We start from the raw sequence: 19,753 nt of genomic DNA on the forward strand, positions 1-19,753 counted from the left end.
ACTGTTTAAGAAGGGTGGTAAGGACAAGCCAGGGAACTATAGACCAGTGAGCTTGACATCGGTGGTGGGCAAGTTGTTGGACGGAATCCTGAGGGACAGGATGTATATGTATTTGAAAAGACAAGGATTGATTAGGGATAGTCAACATGGCTTTGTGCGGGGGAAATCATGTCTCACAAAGTTAATTGAGTTTTTTGAGAAAGTAACAAAGAGGATTGATGAGGGCAGAGCAGTAGATGTGATCTATATGGACTTCAGTAAGGTATTCGACAAGGTTCCCCATGGGAGACTGATTAGCAAGGTTAGAACTCATGGAATACAGGGAGAACTAGCCATTTGGAAACAGAACTGGCTCAAAGGTAGAAGACAGAGGGTGGTGTTGGAGGGTTGTTTTTCAGACTGGGATGCCTGTGACCAGTGGAGTGCCACAAGGATCAGTGCTGGGTCCTCTACTTTTTGTCATTTACATAAATGATTTGGATACGAACATAAGAGGTACAGTTAGTAATTTTGCAGATGACACCAAAATTGGAGGTGTAGTGGACAGCGAAGAGGGATACCTCAGATTACAACAGGATCTTGATCAGGTGGACCAATGATCTGAGAAGTGGCAGATGGAGTTTAATTCAGATAAATGCGAGGTGCTGCATTTTGGGAAAGCCATTCTTAGCAGGACTTGTACACTTAATGGTAAGGTCCTAGGGTAGTGTTGCTGAACAAAGAGACCTTGGAGTGCAGGTTCATAGCTCCTTGAAAGTGGAGTCGCAGGTAGATAGGATAGTGAAGAAGGCCTTTGGTATGCTTTCCTTTATCGGTCAGAGTATTGAGTACAGGAGTTGGGAGGTCATGGGAGGCTGTACAGGACATTGGTTAGGCCGCTGTTGGAATATTGTGTGCAATTCTGGTCTCCTTCCTCTCGAAAAGATGTTGTGAAACTTGAAAGGGTTCAGAAACCATTTACAAGGATGTTGCCAGGGTTGGAGGATTTGAGCTATAGGGAGAGGCTGAACAGGCTGGGGCTGTTTTCCCATGAGCGTTGGAGGCTGCTGGGTGACCTTAGAGAGGCTTATCAAATCATGAGGGGCATGGATAGGATAATTGGACAACGTCTTTTTCCCTGGGGTGGGGGAGTCCAGAACTAGACGGCATAGGTTTAGGGTGAGAGAGGAAAGATATAAAAGAGACCTAAGGGGCAACTTTTTCACGCAGTGGTGGTACATGTATGAAATGAGCTGCCAGAGGAAGTGATGGAGGCTATTACAATTGCAACATTTAAGAGGCATTTGGATGGGTATATGAATAGGAAGGGTTTGGAGGGATATGGGCCGGGTGCTGGCAGGTGGGACTAGATTGGGTTGGGATATCTGGTTGGCATGGACTGGTTGTACATCTGTATGACTCTATGAAACCCAAGGAATTAAATTCAAGCTGTGTTTATAGGCCAGAGCCTCATGCATTTTAACATGAATCAGTAAAGTGAGGCTGAATCTCACAGCTCCATACTAAAGCCACATGTTTTTCCTGGACTCCTTGGTTCAGCTATTGTTTGTCTTTAGAATGGACAGTTCCACTCCATGCAAATAAAACTACTGAGAAAGCATCATAAGTTTTGATTTGTTCTTTTAGCAAGTGTTAAGTCTTTAACAGCAACAGAGCTCCCTGAATAACTGTTGGGTTGGTGTGAAAAGCTGCCTGCCATTGAGCATATGTTAATCTTCCTCATTGCAGACCACAGCAGAATGCTGATGACAAGGCTAGTGTGGAATTATTTTTATCTTTTGTTTAAGGTATTAAGGACTGAGGAGTAGCGTGACAAATGTTTCAAACTCCGGAAGTTGGTGTTAATCAAGTTTGACCAGTTTGGGAATTTGCTTTCTGTGCATATTATGCTGATACTGAAGACACATCAACAGGCAAATTCAAGCCTAAGAAAGGGGGGCTGGTGTTACTATCAGCAAAGGTTACACATTTGGCTGAAAGGGAGAAAAATTAGAGATAATAATAGCAAATGTTTTCTTCACATGATGGGGACCGGGTGCTTGTGCAGTTATTTCAGACCAATGTTGAACTGAATTAGCTTTATTGTCACATGTACTCACATCAGTACGGTGAAAGGTTTATAAGTCGACACTTAAACCATCTTAAGTACAGATTCTCCCGTACGTTCTTAAAGAAATAAGAAGTCCAGCATTATAGACCTTCAAAAGTACAAAATCATAATAATAAATTAGGAAAATAAAAAAAAAATGCAGAATAACAGTTCTCCCACTTGAAAAGGTTCAGAAAAGGTTTACAAGGATGTTGCCAGGGTTGGAGGATTTGAGCCATAGGAAGAAGCTGAACAGGCTGGGGCTGTTTTCCCTGGAGTGTTGGAGGCTGAGGGGTGACCTTATAGAGGTTCATAAAACCATGAGGGACATAGATAAGATAAAAAGACAAAGTATTTTCCCTGGGGTGGGGGAGTCCAGAGCTAGAGGGCATAGGTTTAGGGTGAGAGGGGAAAGAAATAAAAGAGACCTAAGGGGCAGTTTTTTTGACTCTAAGGATGGTGAGTGTCTGGACTGAGCTGCCAGAGGAAGTGGTGGAGGCTGGTACAATTTCAACATTTAAAAGGCACCTGGATATGAAGAAGAAGGGCAAAGAGGGATATGGGCTAAGTGCTGGCAAATGGGACTAGATTAGGTTAGGATATCTGGTTGGCGTGGACGAGTTGGACCAAAGGGTCTGTTCCCATGCTGTACAGTTCTATGACTCTCTGATTCTAGTCCAAAGACGTGCAGGTTCGGGTGAATTGGCCACACTAAATTGCCCATAGTGTTCAAGGATGTGTATGTTAGGTGCATTAGACAGGAGGAAAAGTTAGGTCGGGGGATGGGTCTAGGTGGGTTACTCTTCGGAGGGTCAGTGTGCACTTTTTGGGCCGAAGGGCCTGTTTCCACACTGTAGGGATTCTAATCTGACTCTATTTTAATGTAATAAAGAAAGGAAAAAGAAATTTACAAAAGAGAGAATTTAAGACAAAGTGCACTTAGTCCATTTCACTGCTCTGGGCTGGAGGACCAAGGCCCGAGTATCCCCCTCCCCGCCCTCCCACTTTGGAAACCAGGGCTAACCCACCACCATGCCATCACTGTTTTACCTGAATCCACCACAGTGTTATCTGCAAGAGCACAGTACGATGGAACGCGACTCACATTGTGGCATATCTAAGAATGAAATTATGCTGAGAATTCGGTTCTTGCAACACAAGTGAGGCTGGTGGAGATTGTATTCTCGAACTGATGATACTCCCTTGTTGTCATCGATATGGTGCAAATTTCTAAGTCAAACTTTGAGACCCGTTTGCAGAAGACCGAAAGAACAATCAAATCCAGGCCAAGTTTTTGAGCAAAGGCAGGAGCTTAACCTGGAAGAGGATCTATGGTGATGGCTACAGTCCCTGGAATGGCTGATCTTGTGAATTACAACGGAGTTCTTTTCCTGAACCAGAATGGGAGTTCCTCTGGAATTCAGAGAAGCAAGTTCACAATCTCCCAGGGTCAGAAATGTGGACACTACTGTTAGCATTGTCAACATCCCCCCCATTCCCAGTCATAAGACCATAAGACATAGGAGTGGAAGTGAGGCCATTCGGCCCATTGAGTCCACTTCTCTGATCAATCATGGCTGATGGGCATTTCAGCGCCACTTACCCGCACTCTCCCCATGTCCCTTAATTCCTTGCGAGATTAAGAATTTATCAATCTCTGCCTTGAAGACATTTAACGTGCTGGCCTCCACTGCACTCTGTGGCAGTGAATTCCACAGGCCCACCACTCTCTGGCTGAAGAAATGACTCCTCATTTCCATTCTAAATTGACCCCCTCTAATTCTAAGGCTGTGCCCACAGGTCCTAGTATCCCTACCTGACAGAAACAAATTCCCAGCGTCGACCCTTTCTCAGCCATGCATTCTTTGTAAGTTTGTATTAGATCTCCCCTCAACCTTCTAAACTCGAATGAATACAATCACAGGATCCTCAGCTGTTCATCGTATGTTAGGCCTACCATTCCAGGGATCATCCGCATGAATCTCTGCTGGACACACTCCAGTGCCAGTATGTCCTTCCTGAGGTGTGGGGCCCAAAATTGGACACAGTATTCAACATAGGGCCTAACCAGAGCTTTATAAAGTCTCAGTAGCATATTGCTGCTTTTATATTCCAACCCTCTTTCGATAAATGACATTACATTTGCTTTCTTAACCATGGACTCAACCTGTAAGTCAACCTTCAGAGAATCCTGGACTAGCACTTCGAGATCCCTTTATACTTTGGCTTTATGAATTTTCTCACCATTTAGAAAATAGTCCATGCCTGTGTTCTTTTTTCCAAAGTGCAAGACCTCGCATTTACTCACATTGAATTTCATCAGCCATTTCTTGGACCACTCACCTAAACTGTCTAAGTCTTTCTGCAGCCTCCCCGCCTCCTCAGAACCAGCTGCCTGTCCGCCTAACTTCGTATCATTGGCAAACTTCGCCAGAATGCCCCAGTCCCCTCATCCAATCATTAATATATAAGGTGAACAGCTACGACCCCAACACTGAACCCTGCGGGACACCACTTGTCACTAGCTGCCATTCCAAAAAATAACCTTTTATCCCAACTCTCTGCCTTCTGTCAGACAGCCAATCCTCAATCAATGCCAGTAGCTTACCTCAAACACTATTGGCCCTCACCTACCCAGCAGGCTCCCTTGACGCACCTTATCAAATGCCTTATGGAAGTCTAGGTAGATAACATCCACTGGGTTTTGCTGGTGTAACCTACTTGTTACCTCTTCAAGGAATTCTAACAGGTTTGTAAGGCATGACCTCCCCTTACTAAATCCATGCTGACTTGTTCTAATCCGACCCAGCACTTCCAAGAATTTAGAAATCTCATCCCTAATGATGGATTCTAGAATTTTACCAAAAACGGAGGTTATGCTAATTGGCCTATAATTTTCCATCTTTTGTCTTGATCCTTTCTTGAACAGGGGGGTTACAACAGCGGTTTTCCAATCATCTGGGACTTTCCCTGACTCCAGTGATTTTTGAAAGATTACAACTAATGCCTCCGCTATTTCTTCAGTCACCTCCCTCTGAACTCTAGCATGTTGCCCATCGGGGCCAGGAGATTTATCAATTTTTAGACCTTTTAGCTTTTCTAGCACTTTCTCTTTCATAATGACTACTATACACAACTCTGCTCCTTGACCCTCCTTAATTGTTGGGATATTACTCATGTCTTCCACTGTGAAGACTGACACAAAGTACTTATTAAGTTCTTCAGCTATTTCCTTATCTCCCATCACTAGCCTTCCTGCATCAATTTGGAGCGGCCCAATTTCTACTTCTGCCTCTCGCTTGTTTCTTATGTATTGAAAGAAACTTCTACTATCCTTTCTAATATTGCTGGGTAGCTTACCTTCATATTTGATCCTCTCCTTCCTTATTTCTCTCTGTTATCCTTTGTTTGTTTTTGTAGTCTTCCCAATCTTCTGATTTCCCAGTGCTCTTGGTCACTTTATAGGCTCTCTCTTTCTCTTTGATACATTTCCTGGCTTCCTTTGTCAACCATGGCTGTCTAATCCTCCCCCCCCCCCCCCCCAGATAAGCTTTCTTTTGTTTGGGATGAACCTCTGTACTGTGTCCTCAATTACACTCAGAAACTCTTGCCATTGTTGCTCTATTGTCTTCCCCACTAGGCTCTGCTTCCAGTCAATTGTCGTCAGTTCCTCTCTCATGACCCTGTAATTATCTTTATTTAAGTGAAACACCATTTTGCCTTCTCTCTTACAAACTGCTGATTGAACTCTACCATATTATGATCGCTGCCTTTTAAGTGTTCCTTTACCTTAAGATATTTTATAAAATCTGGCTCATTACATAGCACTAAGTCCAGAATAGCCTGCTCCCTTGTGGGCGCCATCACAAGCTGTTCCAAAAAGCCATCCTGTAAGCATTCAATGAATTATCTTTCTTTGGATCTACGAGCAACATTATTCACCCAGTCCACCTGCATATTGAAGTCCCCCATGATCACCGCGACCTTGCCTTTCTGACATGCCCTATCTATTTCCTGGTATATCGTGCGCCCCTGGTGCTGATCATTGCTGGGAGGTCTGTACGTAACTCCCATTATGGTTTTTTTGCCTTTGTGGTTCATCAACTCCACCCACACAGACTCCACATCATCTGACCCTATGTCATTCAGTGCCATAGATTTAACTTATTCTTAACTAACAAGGCCACCCCACCCCCTCTGCCCATCTCCCTGTCTATTTCCTGGTATATCTTGCGCCCCTGGTGCTGACCACTGCTGGGAGGTCTGTACATAACTCCCATTATGGTTTTTTTGCCTTTGTAGTTCTTCAACTCCACCCACACAGACTCCACATCATCTGACCCTATGTCATTCAGTGCCATAGATTTAACTTATTCTTAACTAACAAGGCAACCTCACCCCCTCTGCCCATCTCCCTGTCTTTTCGATAAGTTGCAAATCCTTTGATATTTAACTGCCAGTCCTGAAATCTCATACAACCATGTCTCTGTGACGCCTACCACATCATAATCATTCACGATGATTTGTGCTGTTAATTAATCTACTTTGTTACAAAAACTATGAGCATTCAGGTAAAGCACCTTAACGCTGGTTTTCTTATCCTCATAATTTCCATCACCTCTAGTAATATGTCTTAAGTTATCCTCCCTTTTTGCTTCATTCCTAGTCTGCTCAAACTTAAACCCTGCACGCATGCTAACCTGCTGCTTATCTTTCTACTTGACTCCATACTCCCTGTTGCTTTCCCTTTCCCTTCCCCCTGGCTCACAAGTTAAAAGTCCTAGTGACCACCTAGTACAGTCATAGTGTGGAGAAGTTGCCTGTGGTAAAATGAATCATTTCCAGACGGCTTGGAGGATGGGTGCAGACAGTAATGTTATAGATTGTGGTAACACCACAGATTGAGTTTGCGATTGTTCTCAAGCTCATTCAGGATCTGGCAATCTTTGAATACAACAGAGTGGGGATGAAAGTTGATGATATTGAGCATTTATTTGCAATTATGACTAACTGTCACAAGCAAGGAACTGCGTCCCATTCATACATCGAAGAGGAAGGTTACCATTTACTGCTCAACTGCCATTCAGTCAGAAAGAGCAAGAGCACATTTTAAAAAGCTGAGCGATGCTTTATATTGACTCCAAGAGTATGATGTCAAAGCTGAAAAGCCCAAACATTGCCTCTCAGTGTCAATTGCAACAGGTCTGGGTCACCAATTAAATAGTGAAGGGATCCACCCAATTCAGAAGAAGACTGAGAAGGTTACAAAAGTGAAGAGAACAGGAAAGGAACATTCATAGCGATTGCGGTGTATCCCCACATGTTCATCTTCACTGAGCTAATTCAGCCGTCCCACTCTGTCGACTGCTCAGAGACGGAATGTTTCGGTAGTGCTCTGCAGACTGTTGAAAAACTGTTTAAAGTGAGTGAAAAAAGTAACAATGCTGTTTTCAACCATTGTGGTCCCAAGAGACAATTTGTTTTAGCGTGTGATGCCTCACCACGAGGCTTAATTGTGGGGAAAACTGGAGCCATGTGCTTCACATTCTTTACCAAAGTTACTCAGGTTGAGTAAGAGGCTTTAGCAATCAGATGTGGTGTTACTAAGGTCCACAGTTACTTGCACAGCAATGAGTTCACTCGGTTCACTGGCCACCAAGTCCTCATGGTCATGTTTGGTCAAGGAATGATATGGAGGTGCTCGTGTTGGACTGGGGTAGACAAAGTCAGAAGTCACACGACACCAGGTTATAGTCCACCAGGTTTATTTGAAAGCACAAGCTTTCGGAGCATTGCTCCTTCACCAGGTGAAGTCTGAAAGCTTTGGATTTCACATAAGCTTGTTGGACCATAATCTGGTGTTGTGTGACTTCTGACTTAATTCAAGGGAGGGAGTGCCATCTCTAGCAGTAGCAGATGTTAATAGAATACCCATACAATATTAGAAATGATGAGTAAGGTGATCTTGTAAATGTGGCATTGCCTGAAGATTCCCTGATTAGTTTTTGGCCAGTGAGTTACCTGCAAATTACTTGACACAGAAAAATGACGTACCAAAATATGCCAGAGAAATGATCGAAGGTGTGCACAAGGGAGTGGTACTTACTAGGCGCAATAATTTCAGAAGTGCTTGGTGTAAGGAGTGAGATGACGAGAAATTATGAAGCAATTCCCACACAAACCAATCAGTCAGGAGTAGGAGGAGGCCATTCAGCCCCTCAAGCCTGCCAGGCCATTCAATAAGGGACCCCCTTTGTTTATCAAGAATCCATCTACATCTGCCTGAAAAATGTCCAAGAACATTGTTTCCAATGTCTTTTGGGGAAACATGTTCCAAAGAGGCAGACCTTCTGAGACAAAACATTTCGGCGATCTCAATCTTAAATGGTTGACCCTTATTTTTAATCAGCGACCTCTAGTTCTTGATTCTACCACAGGAGACAGCATCCTCTCTACATCCACTCTGTCAAAACCACTCGGGATCCTATATATTTTAATCATTGCATCTTACTCTTTGAAATTCCAGCAGATACAACCTGAGCCTACCCAACCTTTCCTCATAAGGCAACCTTCCCATTCCAGGGACAAGTGGAACAATCTTCACTAGACTGTTTCCAATACGTTGACAACCTTCCTTAAACAGAGTGACCCGGACAGTATTCCAGATGTACTACTGTATAACTGAATTCTTTTGTATTCAATTTAATTCATAATGGACAATACAACTCTACTCACTATCCTAATTACTTGTGATACTTCCATACTAATGTTTGTGATTCATGCAGCAGGACATCTCTCGGTCCCTTCAACCAAGTCATTTATAGAAATTGTAAATCATTGAGGTCCCAGCATAGGTACCTGTGCTATACCACACATTCCATTTTGCAAACCAGAAAATGACCCCTTAAGGCTATTCTCTATTTCCTGTTAGTGCGTGTGTGTTTATGGTGTGTGTGTGTGTATATATAATTTCAGCCCACTCCTTAGTGTAGACTCAACGTTATCCTCAGTGTGTATATGTATACAGCCCACTCCTCAGTGTATACACTGCCCTCTCCTCAGTGTGTTTGGACACAGCCTTCTCCTCAGTGTGTGTATATATAGCCCACTTCTCAGTGTATACACAGTCATTTCCTCAGTGTGTGTATGTACAGCCCTCTCCTCAGTGTGTGTATATACAGCCCTGCCCTCAGTGTGTGAAAACACAGCCTCCTCAGAAGATTGGAGGCTAGCAAATGTGGTTCCCTTGTTCAAGAAGGGGAGTAGGGATAACCCTAGTAACTATAGGCCGGTGAGTCTCACTTCTGTTGTGGGCAAAATCTTAGAGAGAATTGTAAGGGATAGGATTTATGAACATCTGGATAGGAATAATGTGATCAAGGATAGTCAGCATGGTTTTGTGAAGGGCAGGTCGTGCCTCACAAACCTTATTGAATTCTTTGAAAAGGTGACGAAGGAGGTTGATGAGGGGAAAGCGGTAGACGTGGTATATATGGATTTTAGTAAGGCGTTTGATAAGGTTCCCCATGGTAGGCTACTGCAGAAAATACGGAGATATGGCATAGAGGGTGAGTTGGAGGTTCGGATTAGGAATTGGCTGGATGGAAGAAGACAGAGGGTAGTAGTTGATGGCAAAGTTTCTTCATGGAGTGCCGTCACTAGCGGTGTTCCGCAAGGATCTGTTTTGGGACCATTGCTGTTTGTCATTTTTATAAATGACCTGGAAGAGGGGTTAGAAGGTTGGGTGAGCAAGTTTGCGGATGATACGAAAGTCGGAGGAGTTGCTGACAGTGAGGAAGGATGTGGCAGGTTACAGCAGGATATAGAGAAGCTGCAGAGCTGGGCAGAAAGGTGGCAAATGGAATACAATGTAGCTAAGTGTGAGGTGATTCACTTTGGGAAGAATAACAAAAAGATGGGGTACTGGGCTAATGGTCGGATACTTGGTAGTGTGGATGAGCAGAGGGATCTTGGTGTCCATGTACACAGATCTCTGAAAGTTGCCACCCAGGTAAATAGTGCGGTGAGGAAGGCATATGGCGTACTGGCTTTTATAGGTAGAGGAATTGAGTAGGGCCTATACTGCGCTGTATTCTTCTATGTTCTATGTTCTATGTATACACAGCCCTTTCCTCAGTATGTTTAGACACAGCCCTGTCCTCAGTGTGTGTATACACAGCCCTCTCCTCATGTATACACAGCCCTTTCCTCAGTGTGTTTAGACACACCCTTCTCCTCAGTGTGTGTATATACACCCTTCTCCTCAGTGTGTGTATACACAGCCCACTTCTCAGTGTATACACAGCCCACTTCTCAGTGTATACACAGCCCTCTCCTCAGTGTGTGTATATACAGCCCTCAGTGTGTGTATATACAGCCCTGTCCTCAGGGTGTGTACTCACAGCCCTCTCCTCAGTGTGTACACAGCCCTTTCCTCTGTGTGTATATACAAGCCCTCTCCTCAGTGTATACACAGTCCTTTCCTCAGTGTGTGTATATACAAGCCCTCTCCTCAGTGTATACACAGCCCTCTCCTCAGTGTGTGTATATACAGCCCTCTCCTCAGTGTGTGTATATACAGCCGTGTCCTCAGTGCATGTATACACAGCCCTTTCCTCAGTGTGTATATACAAGCCCTCTCCTCAGTGTATACACAGCCCTTTCCTCAGTGTGTGTATATACAGCCCTCTCCTCAGTGTGTGTATATACAGCCCTCTCCTCAGTGTGTGTATACACAGCCGTGTCCTCAGTGTGTGTATATACAGCCGTGTCTTCAGTGTATGTGCACCCAGATCAGATTGTGGATCATTGGTCTTCCCTTGTTTGTATCTTGCAGTGAAAATTCCCCAGAACAATGACCGATCTAAAAGGGTTAAATTATCTGCAGCTTGTGTACACTCAGCTTGTATTCCCATTACTCCATTTTTGGGACTGATTGATTTGAGCTGCCTCTGGCAATTAAAGAACAGATAGAGAGGAACCGTTTCCTTTGCTGGGTTCTGCACACAACCTTAACATTTGACTTTGGGATGATGCAGGATTTCTTCATGCATTGAGTGGGGGAAATTGAGGGCTTTGCCTCAACTGAGCTTGAAAGATTTTTGTCAGGCTACACCATATGGGTTGATGCAACAAAGATGGAATTAAATTACTAATCAGCCATGATCCAATTGGATAGTGGTATGGACCATTGAGGGGCTTGAATGGCCTCCTGCATACCTTGAACGTATCAGAGATTTAGGGACGCAATTTCTCTGAATATGGAATACATTGGAGCAATATTAAAACATTTAGTAGAAAGTTTAAAAAAAAACAGGTAACTGATAAAACTAGTCACTTTACCAAAAAACAACAATTGAGTGTATTTAATTTTTATTTAGTTGAAATTATTACATTGATAATTTATTTAATTTTTGTGGCTTTTATTGGCTGAGGTGAATGCATTGGGTTCCAGTGCTGTTGTCTCTAAAATCTAATTTGCCTACAATTGTGGAGTAACTTGCTGTTTAAAACAAAAATCGTTGAAGGAGTCTCTCTAACCCTTGATCCCCACATTAGTTTGCCTGTGTCTCACTAACTGCATTGCTTCGTGCCCAGAATGCTTAACAGGAAATCTCAGCTCTACAAGATGGCTTCAAAGCAAATGGGGTTTGGTTTTTAATGAGGCTAAAGATGCATTTGATGGAATGGGGCACCCTCCATTCACCATCGGGCAGTTTGCCTCCCGTTAACTACAAGTCAGCTTCACCATAAAAGTGAGGCGATGTGAGTCAGCTGACCCATCCAGCCCCCATGCAGAGGTTGTTATTAAGGTTACAAATTAGCCCTGAATAGAATGCCTTTCACACCATGAAGGTCACTGATGTATTAATAGTTTAAAACATTACAAGGATTTACTTTGACATCAATTGTCCTGACATTATTAAAGAGCAAGTCACTTAATGTGAATGAATCACATCAATGTGGTCAGATTTGGCTAATTTAATAGAATATTATTCTCCAGTTGATTTTGATATAAGAAAATACACTACTTCAAGTAATCTCATGTCCTCTGGGTTAAAATGGCCAACTCACCTCTGTCCTGCTCCCAAACACCTACTGGAAACTATTGAGAGGCAGAGGACTAATGGGCATTTCCAATATTAATGGCGGCGTGGTAGCTCAGTGGTTAGGACCATTGCCTCACAGCACCAGGGACCCGGGTGCGATTCCAGCCTCAGGTTACTGTCCATGGGGAGTCATAGAGTCATACAGCTTGGAAACAGACCTTTCAGTCTAACCAGTCCATGCTGAACATAATCCTAAACTAAACTAGTCCCACCTGCCTGCTCCTGGCCTATATCCCTCCAAACCTTTCCTATTCATGTACTTATCCAAATGTCTTTTAAACATTGCAATTGTACCCACATCCACCACTTCCTCACAAAGGTCATTCCATATGCGAACCACCCTCTGAGTAAAAAAAATTGCCCTTTGTGTCTTTTTAAAATCTCTTTCCTCTCACCTTAAAAATGTGCCCCTTGTCAAATATCCCATCCTCGGCAGAAGACACCTGTCTATATCGATTAACAGTATCTATACCCATGATTTTATCAACTTTTAAATGGTCGTTTCTCAACCTCCTATGCTCCAGTGAAAAATGTTCCATGCTATTCAGCCTTTCTCTGTAACTCAAACCTTCCACACCCGGCCACATCCTGGTAAATCTCTTCTGAACCTCTCCAGCATAATAATAGTCTACCTTTAATTGAGTTTACACATTCTCCCCGTGTCTGTGTGGACTTCCTCCAGGTACTCCGCTTTCCTCCCACAGTCCAAAGTTGTGCAGATTAAATGGATTGGCCAAGCTGCCTATAGAGACCAGGGATGTGTGGATTAGCCATGGGGTTAGGGTAGTGGTGTGGTTCTCTGTGGGATGCTCTTTGCACGCTCAGTGGGGACTTAATGGGCCGAATGGCCTGCTTCCATGCTGTTAGAATGTGTAAACTCCACACAGACAGTCGCCCGATGGTGGACTTGAACCAGATCCTGTGAGGCAGCATTGCTGACTACTGAGCCGCTGTGCCTGCCTCAAATAGCTGGGCCAAAACTCTCAAAGACTGACCAAAAGTGATGTCTTCTTCCACAAGTAGAATGAAGATACATTTTCTTTTGCAGAATGGCTTCACTCCTCTATACATGGCCGCACAGGAGAATCATCTAGAAGTTGTTAAGTTTCTTCTAGACAATGGTGCAAGTCAGAGCATTGCAACTGAGGTGAGTTGATATCTCCATTCATTTCCATGGTCCTATAACCATAATACTCTGCAGCCGTTATTTACAAATGTGGGAATATGAGATACCTAGTCTGTTAACAGCTTCCTCTTTTGTCATTGTCTTGATGGATCAGGCATGATGTTTTTGATTTAACAACCCCAGGTGTTCCCACCTCCCCATTCACAACTATACACACACGAAACTCCCAGAAACAGCATACGTGGACAGACAGCCAGTTGGTCAAAGACTTGTTTTGACCAGAAATCCAGGGAGAGCTTCTGGCTCTTAATTCATATAATGCCAAGGGATCACTTCTGTCCAGCTGAGAGAGTGGGCAGGGCTGGTGTGCAGAGTCAGATTTACTGCAGCATTCCCTCAGTACTGCAGTGGAATGTCAGGGTATATTCTGTCTCCTTGGAGTTTGGAGCCCATGCTGTCTGTAAGCTCTGTCCCCTGCCAGAACTTCGCAATTGGCATCATCCCTTTAACTCATGGAGTCCCTATCCAGATGAATATTATGGAATAGAACGGGTGAATTAACATCTAAACCAGATAACTTGCGATGTGCCATTATAAGTAACTCAATGTATATTTCTAGGATAGTACACATAGCACAGAAGATCACTATTTGGTCTGTCACGTCTCTGCTAGCTCTTTGAAAGAGCAAGCCAATGTCTAATGCTGCAGGAACGTGGATTTAAACATTAACGTGTACTGCATGACACAATGGTACATGCTTGAGAGGAAAACAGCATTGAGTGCTGTTGCTGAGGTGAAGATTGTAAATTCTATGACCTTCAGGGAAATGGGTCTCTTAGACCCTCAGGGGTCGGAGTCTGGGTGTGGGGTGTATTTTTGTCCAAAACTAAGTGAAAAATGTAGCTAGATGGATAATTCTTAAATGTACATTGGCACCAACAGATCTGCATCTGAGCATTTCTCTCGCTTCCCTCTCACTGAGCGCACTGGTCTTGACAAGGGCGTAGCCACTCTCTGGTAGAGGGAGATGCCCGCACACTGAACAGGGGTATAACTGTACCCATTGCTGTCTCTTTCCTCCCCCCCTCACCTCACAGGATGGCTTCACTCCATTGGCTGTGGCGCTGCAGCAGGGTCATGACCAGGTGGTCTCGCTGCTGCTGGAGAACGACACAAAGGGCAAGGTGCGCCTGCCAGCCCTGCACATCGCTGCCCGCAAGGACGACACCAAAGCAGCTGCGCTGCTCCTGCAGAATGACCACAACGCAGATGTGGAGTCCAAGGTAAGCCGCGGACGCTGCTCTGTGTGTCTCGCGTGTCATTTGACCTCCTCTAACCCAACAGGAATGTACGGTTTGGGAGCAGGAGTAGGCCATTCGGTCCTTCGAACCTGCTCCGCCATTCATTAAGGTCATCTGGTGGTAGTCTCAACTCCATTTTCCTGTATGCACCCTTCCCCCTCCCCCCAACTTTAACCCTGGACTCCCTTGTCAAGCAAGAATCTAAAACCTCAGCTCTTTAGAAGTTTTAGCATCTAATCAATTATCCTGGCCTCCAGTGCCTTCTGGGGAAGAGAATTCCACAGAATAACGACTCTCTCAGAGAGAAAAAGCATTCGCCTCACCTCTGTCGTCAAAGGGAGAGCTCAAACCATGTTCCTGAGTTCTGCATAAACTGACATTATTTTCCTCACTGTCATCAGTTCTGAGGAGGTGTCACTGGACCCGAAACGTTAATTCTGATTTCTCTTCACAGACGCTTTCAGACCTGCTGAGCTTTTCCAGCAATTTCTGTTTTTGCTCCCTCCTTCCAGCCTCATTTACAAACCAGCACCCACCATGTCAAGTCTCCTCAGGATCTTCCGTTTCTCAGTAGGAACACCCAACATTCTTCTAAACCCCAACAGACCAACCTCTTCAGCCTGTTTCCAGAAACCCTATCCCAGGAATAGATCAAATGAACCTTCTCGCACCTGCCTCTACCGCTGTTGTATATTTTCCTTCCCAAAGTAAGGAGATAATAGCTGTACATCATTCTCCAGACGTGGTCTCACCGGGTTTCTGGTGAGCTGAATTAAAACTTCCCTGTTTCCAAGCTGCACATAAGCCAGCCTTTGCCTTCCTGATCCCCCACTGTCTCTGCTGATGTTCTATATTTAATGCAGCAGAACACCCAGATTCCTACGTCCCCCAGAGATCAGCAACCTCTTTAACATTAAATCTATGCTTTTCGAGTCATAGAGGTCCACAGCACAGCAAAGGGCCCTTTGGCCCATTAAATTCAATACAACTCTGGAATTAAGAATCCAGTGGTGACCACAAAACCATTGTTGATTGTCAGGAAAAACCCCACCTGGTTCACTTCTGTCCTTTAGGGATGGAACCTGCCATCATGTGACCCTGATGGAACCTGCCTAGTCTGGCCTACATGTGACTCCAGACCCACAGCAATGTGGTTGATTCTTAACTGCCCTCTGAGGTGGTTAGTTAAGTAAATGCTGGTTCAGCTGGTAATGTCCTCATCCCATGAATGAAAAAATATTTCTTAGATGTTATGAAGGTTTCTGTCTCCACCACCCTTACTGGCAGTGAGTTCCAGATTCCCATCAGCCTCTGGGTGAAAACCTTCCTCCTCACATCTCCTCTAAGCTTGCTGCCCCGTACCTTAAACCTGTGTCTCTCCATCAAGGGGGAAAGTTTCTACTGTATCCATGCTCTCATCATTTTGTACATCTCTGTCACATTCCCAGTCAGTCTCCTCCGGAAGAAGGGCTTATGCCAGAAACGTCGATTCTCCTGCTCCTTGGATGCTGCCTGACTTGCTGCGCTTTTCCAGCAACACATTTTTCAGCTCTGATCTCCAGCAGCTGCAGTCCTCACTTTCTCCCAGTCTCCTCTGACCTAATGATAATCAGGAGAAAGTGAGGACTGCAGATGCTGGAGATCAGAGTCGGGAGTATGGTGCTGGAAAAGCTCAGCAAACAGCCCCAGCTTGCCCAGTGTCCCTTCATAACTGAACACTGCAGCCTAATCTTCAATTCCTGCTCCCAAAGCGGACAAATTCACTTTACCTGCATTATCCTTCATCTGCCAAATGTTTGCCCACTCACTCAACCTGCCTTTATCCTTTTTCTTTGTCAATCTCCCACCTCCTCCTCATAAGCAACTTTCCAATCTTTCTGGGTAATGTCAGCACCTCCAGCTATTGTACATTCTGTCCTGCAGCCAAGTCGTTGATAAATATGCTCAAAAATTGTGGCCCCAGCACTGATCCCTGTGGCAATCCTCTAGTTCCAGGTTGCCAACTCGAAAAAGACGACTTTATCCCAAACTCTCTGTGTTCAGTTAGCTAACCAATCCTTCATGTGTGTCAAAATATTAACTCCCAGACCCTGAGCTTTTATTTTCCAAAATAATCTTTTGAGGTAACTGCTATTCAAAAGTCCTTTTGAAATTCAAGTCCACCACATCAAGTTTCCCTGCCTGTTACTCCCTTAAAAAAAACTTCACAATAGATTAGTTATCCCTCTCACACAGCTATACTGACTCTGCTTCAATATATTATGACTTTTTTTTAAGTTTGTAGATATAACCTCTTAAATAATGGATTCCAGTAAATTCCCTCTGACAGATTTTAGGCTAACCAACCAAGAGCTTCCTGTCTTCCTCCTCCTGTCAATAAAGTAGTTACTTCCCCAGGCAGCTAGACCCCTGCAGAATCTATGTGTTTGAAGATTATAATCAATGTCAAGAGTGTGGAGCTGGAAAAGCACAGCAGGTCAGGCAGCATCCGAGGAGCAGGAGAATCAACGTTTTGGGTACAAGCCCTTCATCAGGAATTCTCTTGCTCTCAGATGCTGCCTGACCTGCCGTGCTTTTTCAGCACCACACTCTCAACTCTGATCTCTAGCATCTGCAGTCCTCACTTTCTCCAAGATTATAACCAATGCCTTTAGTATGACTGTAGCCAGACTCTAGGACACAAACCATCTGGTCCCAGGTACTTGTCAGTTTTTAATTCTAATAGCTACCACCACCTTCTCCCTGGTGTTTGCTTTAAGTTTGAACATCCCCCTCCACCCCATGTTCCTTTGGGAAGATGTCCTTGTCCAAGTGACTCTCTCTAATCTCTAAGTCCTCTTTGTAACCCAGAACCCTCACATAGAATCCCTATAGTTTGGAAGCAAGCCATTCGGCCCATCAAGTCTACACTCATCCTCCAGGGAGCATCCAACCCAGACCCACCTGGCTACCCCATCCCCTGTATTTCCTATTGCCAATGCACCTAGCCAGCACAAACCTGTACATTATGGGCAATTTAGCATGGCTAATCCACCCAACTTGCACATCTTTGGTCTGTGGGAGGAAAACCCATGCAGTCACGGGGAGAATGTGCAAACTCCACACAGACAGTCACCCAAGGTGGAAGCAAACCCAGTCCCTGGTGCTGTGAGGGAGCAGTGCTAACCACTGAGCCACTGTGCTGCCCTAAATCCCGTGACCCTCACTCTAACCTCATGACTTTCACTGTAACCCATGATCCTCTCTGTAACCCTGTGACCATCACTCTGTAACCCCATGACCTTCTCTGTAATCCCTGACCCTCAGTGTAACCTGTGACCCTCTCTGTAGTTCCGTGACTCTCACTGTAACTCCAAGACCTTGTCTGTAACCCTGTGACCCTCTCTCTGTAACCCCGCAACCCTCACTGTAACCCGTGACCCCGTTGTAACCCCGTGACCCTCTCTGTAACCCCTTGACTCTTTCTGTAACCCCTGATCTATTTATAACCCATGACTCTTACCGTCACCTTGTGATCCTTTCTGTAATTCCTTGACCCTCCTTGTAACCTCTTGACCCTCATTGTAACCCCTTGACACTGTCTGTAACCTATGACCCTCACTGTCACCCTCTGGTCCTTTCTGTAACCCATGACACTCTCTGTAACCCCTGAGTTCCTTTTCTAACCCCTGGCCCCCTCACATTTGCATTGTCCACTGAGGAAGCGCAATCAGAGGTACCTCTGCAAACACAAGAAAAGGTTTTGTTTCTTTCATGATTTGTCTTTTTCTTTGGTTGTTGGGTTCCCTCCAGGTAGGGTTGCCAATCCTCCAGGACTGAACTGGAGAGTTCAGGAATTGCAAGTTAACCCCAGGATTCTGCTGTGATTTACCCAGGGGACAACTAATCAGGCCGTGAAATAGTTTGCTTGTGGCAGAATTCCAACCACCTAATTGGCTAATGTTTCCGATTGGCTTGGGAAGGCATTGTACTGTCAAGGTGGCTGTGTTTGGTGATGACTGACATGAACTGGAAAGGGGTGGGGCTGTGGGAGGCAGGAAGTCAGGTTGTCACATCTCCAGGAATGTGTCCAACCAGAGCTGGCAACCCTATAGTGAGGCTCAGTAAAGTAAACCTTCTCAACCTCTTTGTTTTACAGGAATCTGTGATTGTTTCTCTTCCAAAAATGACAAAACTGTCTTCAAATATTTTGATTTGAGAGAGTAGAGCAGACAATGTAAAGTTTGCTGTGCAAAGAACCTCTTCCCCTTTCAGGTGCCTTCCCTTCCACCCCATTTTTTTTTTGTTTTCTCCCTCCTCTCCTTCATTGTGTTGCTGCCTGTTCTTCCCATTTTTGCTTGGATCACTGCTTTCTTTTCATTTTTGTCATCCCAGGGCTTTACGAACGGCCTCGCCCGTCGGTGAACTAATCCTTTATTTCTCTTTCCTTCTCTTTCTCTGCCTGATGTGCTATCGTAGATGATGGTGAATAGGACCACAGAGGTATATATGTTATATGCCAAGTCACTCATAATCTTCTGTGCTGCTGCTGCTTCATCCCTCTCTTTCTTTTCTGGCTACGCTTTAATTCTTAGATTTGAAGAGTTTAACGGTTAATGTAGCATGTCCAAATCCGGAGAAATAGATCAAAAGAAAAACACGCAGGGCTTTCTGCAGTTGGATCTGGGCGTTTTGGGTACAGAAGTGTGCTCGAGTTCCTCCTAGTTTTGTTGGTTTGAAAGATGCCAAAACGTGTCATTGCGAATTGACTTTGACTGGGTTCGTTGCGAGACGCGATTATGATTAACATTTCCAAGAACTGCAGAGAGCCCTGATCGAGTGTGCATCCGGGATTGACATCTCAGGCTGCTGCATGACACTTATCCTGCAAGTGTCAGCAAAGATGGGCTTCCAAGAGCCTTAGAAAAAAGACACAGACACATCTCTTAAACTCAGTCTATTGTACCCACCTCCCTCCCCTTCTCCCTCCACAGTAAGCATGGCTATGAGACTCGCTGAACATTTTCTGCACATGCACCCAGTTCCTCCAGTAGTGTGGGGGCACCAAGGTCGTAGCTGCATGCTCTGAATCACTTGATCAACACTCCCCCGACTCCCCCACCCTGTGAGGTGATGAGCCCTGTCTGTA

General features: G+C 44.6%; 1 protein-coding gene across 6 annotated transcripts in view; it reads left to right on the forward strand.

The window, feature by feature from the left end:
- The window catches only part of ank3b (ankyrin 3b), a 737,210-nt gene that overhangs the window by 514,702 nt on the left and 202,755 nt on the right, over window positions 1-19,753 (forward strand). For all 6 annotated transcript variants that reach the window (XM_043712330.1, XM_043712329.1, XM_043712328.1 and 3 more), the window contains exons 5-7: window positions 13,247-13,345; window positions 14,422-14,607; window positions 19,084-19,107. In XM_043712330.1, the coding sequence (XP_043568265.1) occupies window positions 13,247-13,345; window positions 14,422-14,607; window positions 19,084-19,107 (309 nt within the window). The remainder of the gene's footprint in view (window positions 1-13,246; window positions 13,346-14,421; window positions 14,608-19,083; window positions 19,108-19,753) is intronic.

Source organism: Chiloscyllium plagiosum, chromosome 22 (genome assembly GCF_004010195.1).
Source record: "Chiloscyllium plagiosum isolate BGI_BamShark_2017 chromosome 22, ASM401019v2, whole genome shotgun sequence".
Classification (NCBI taxonomy): Eukaryota; Metazoa; Chordata; class Chondrichthyes; order Orectolobiformes; family Hemiscylliidae; genus Chiloscyllium; species Chiloscyllium plagiosum.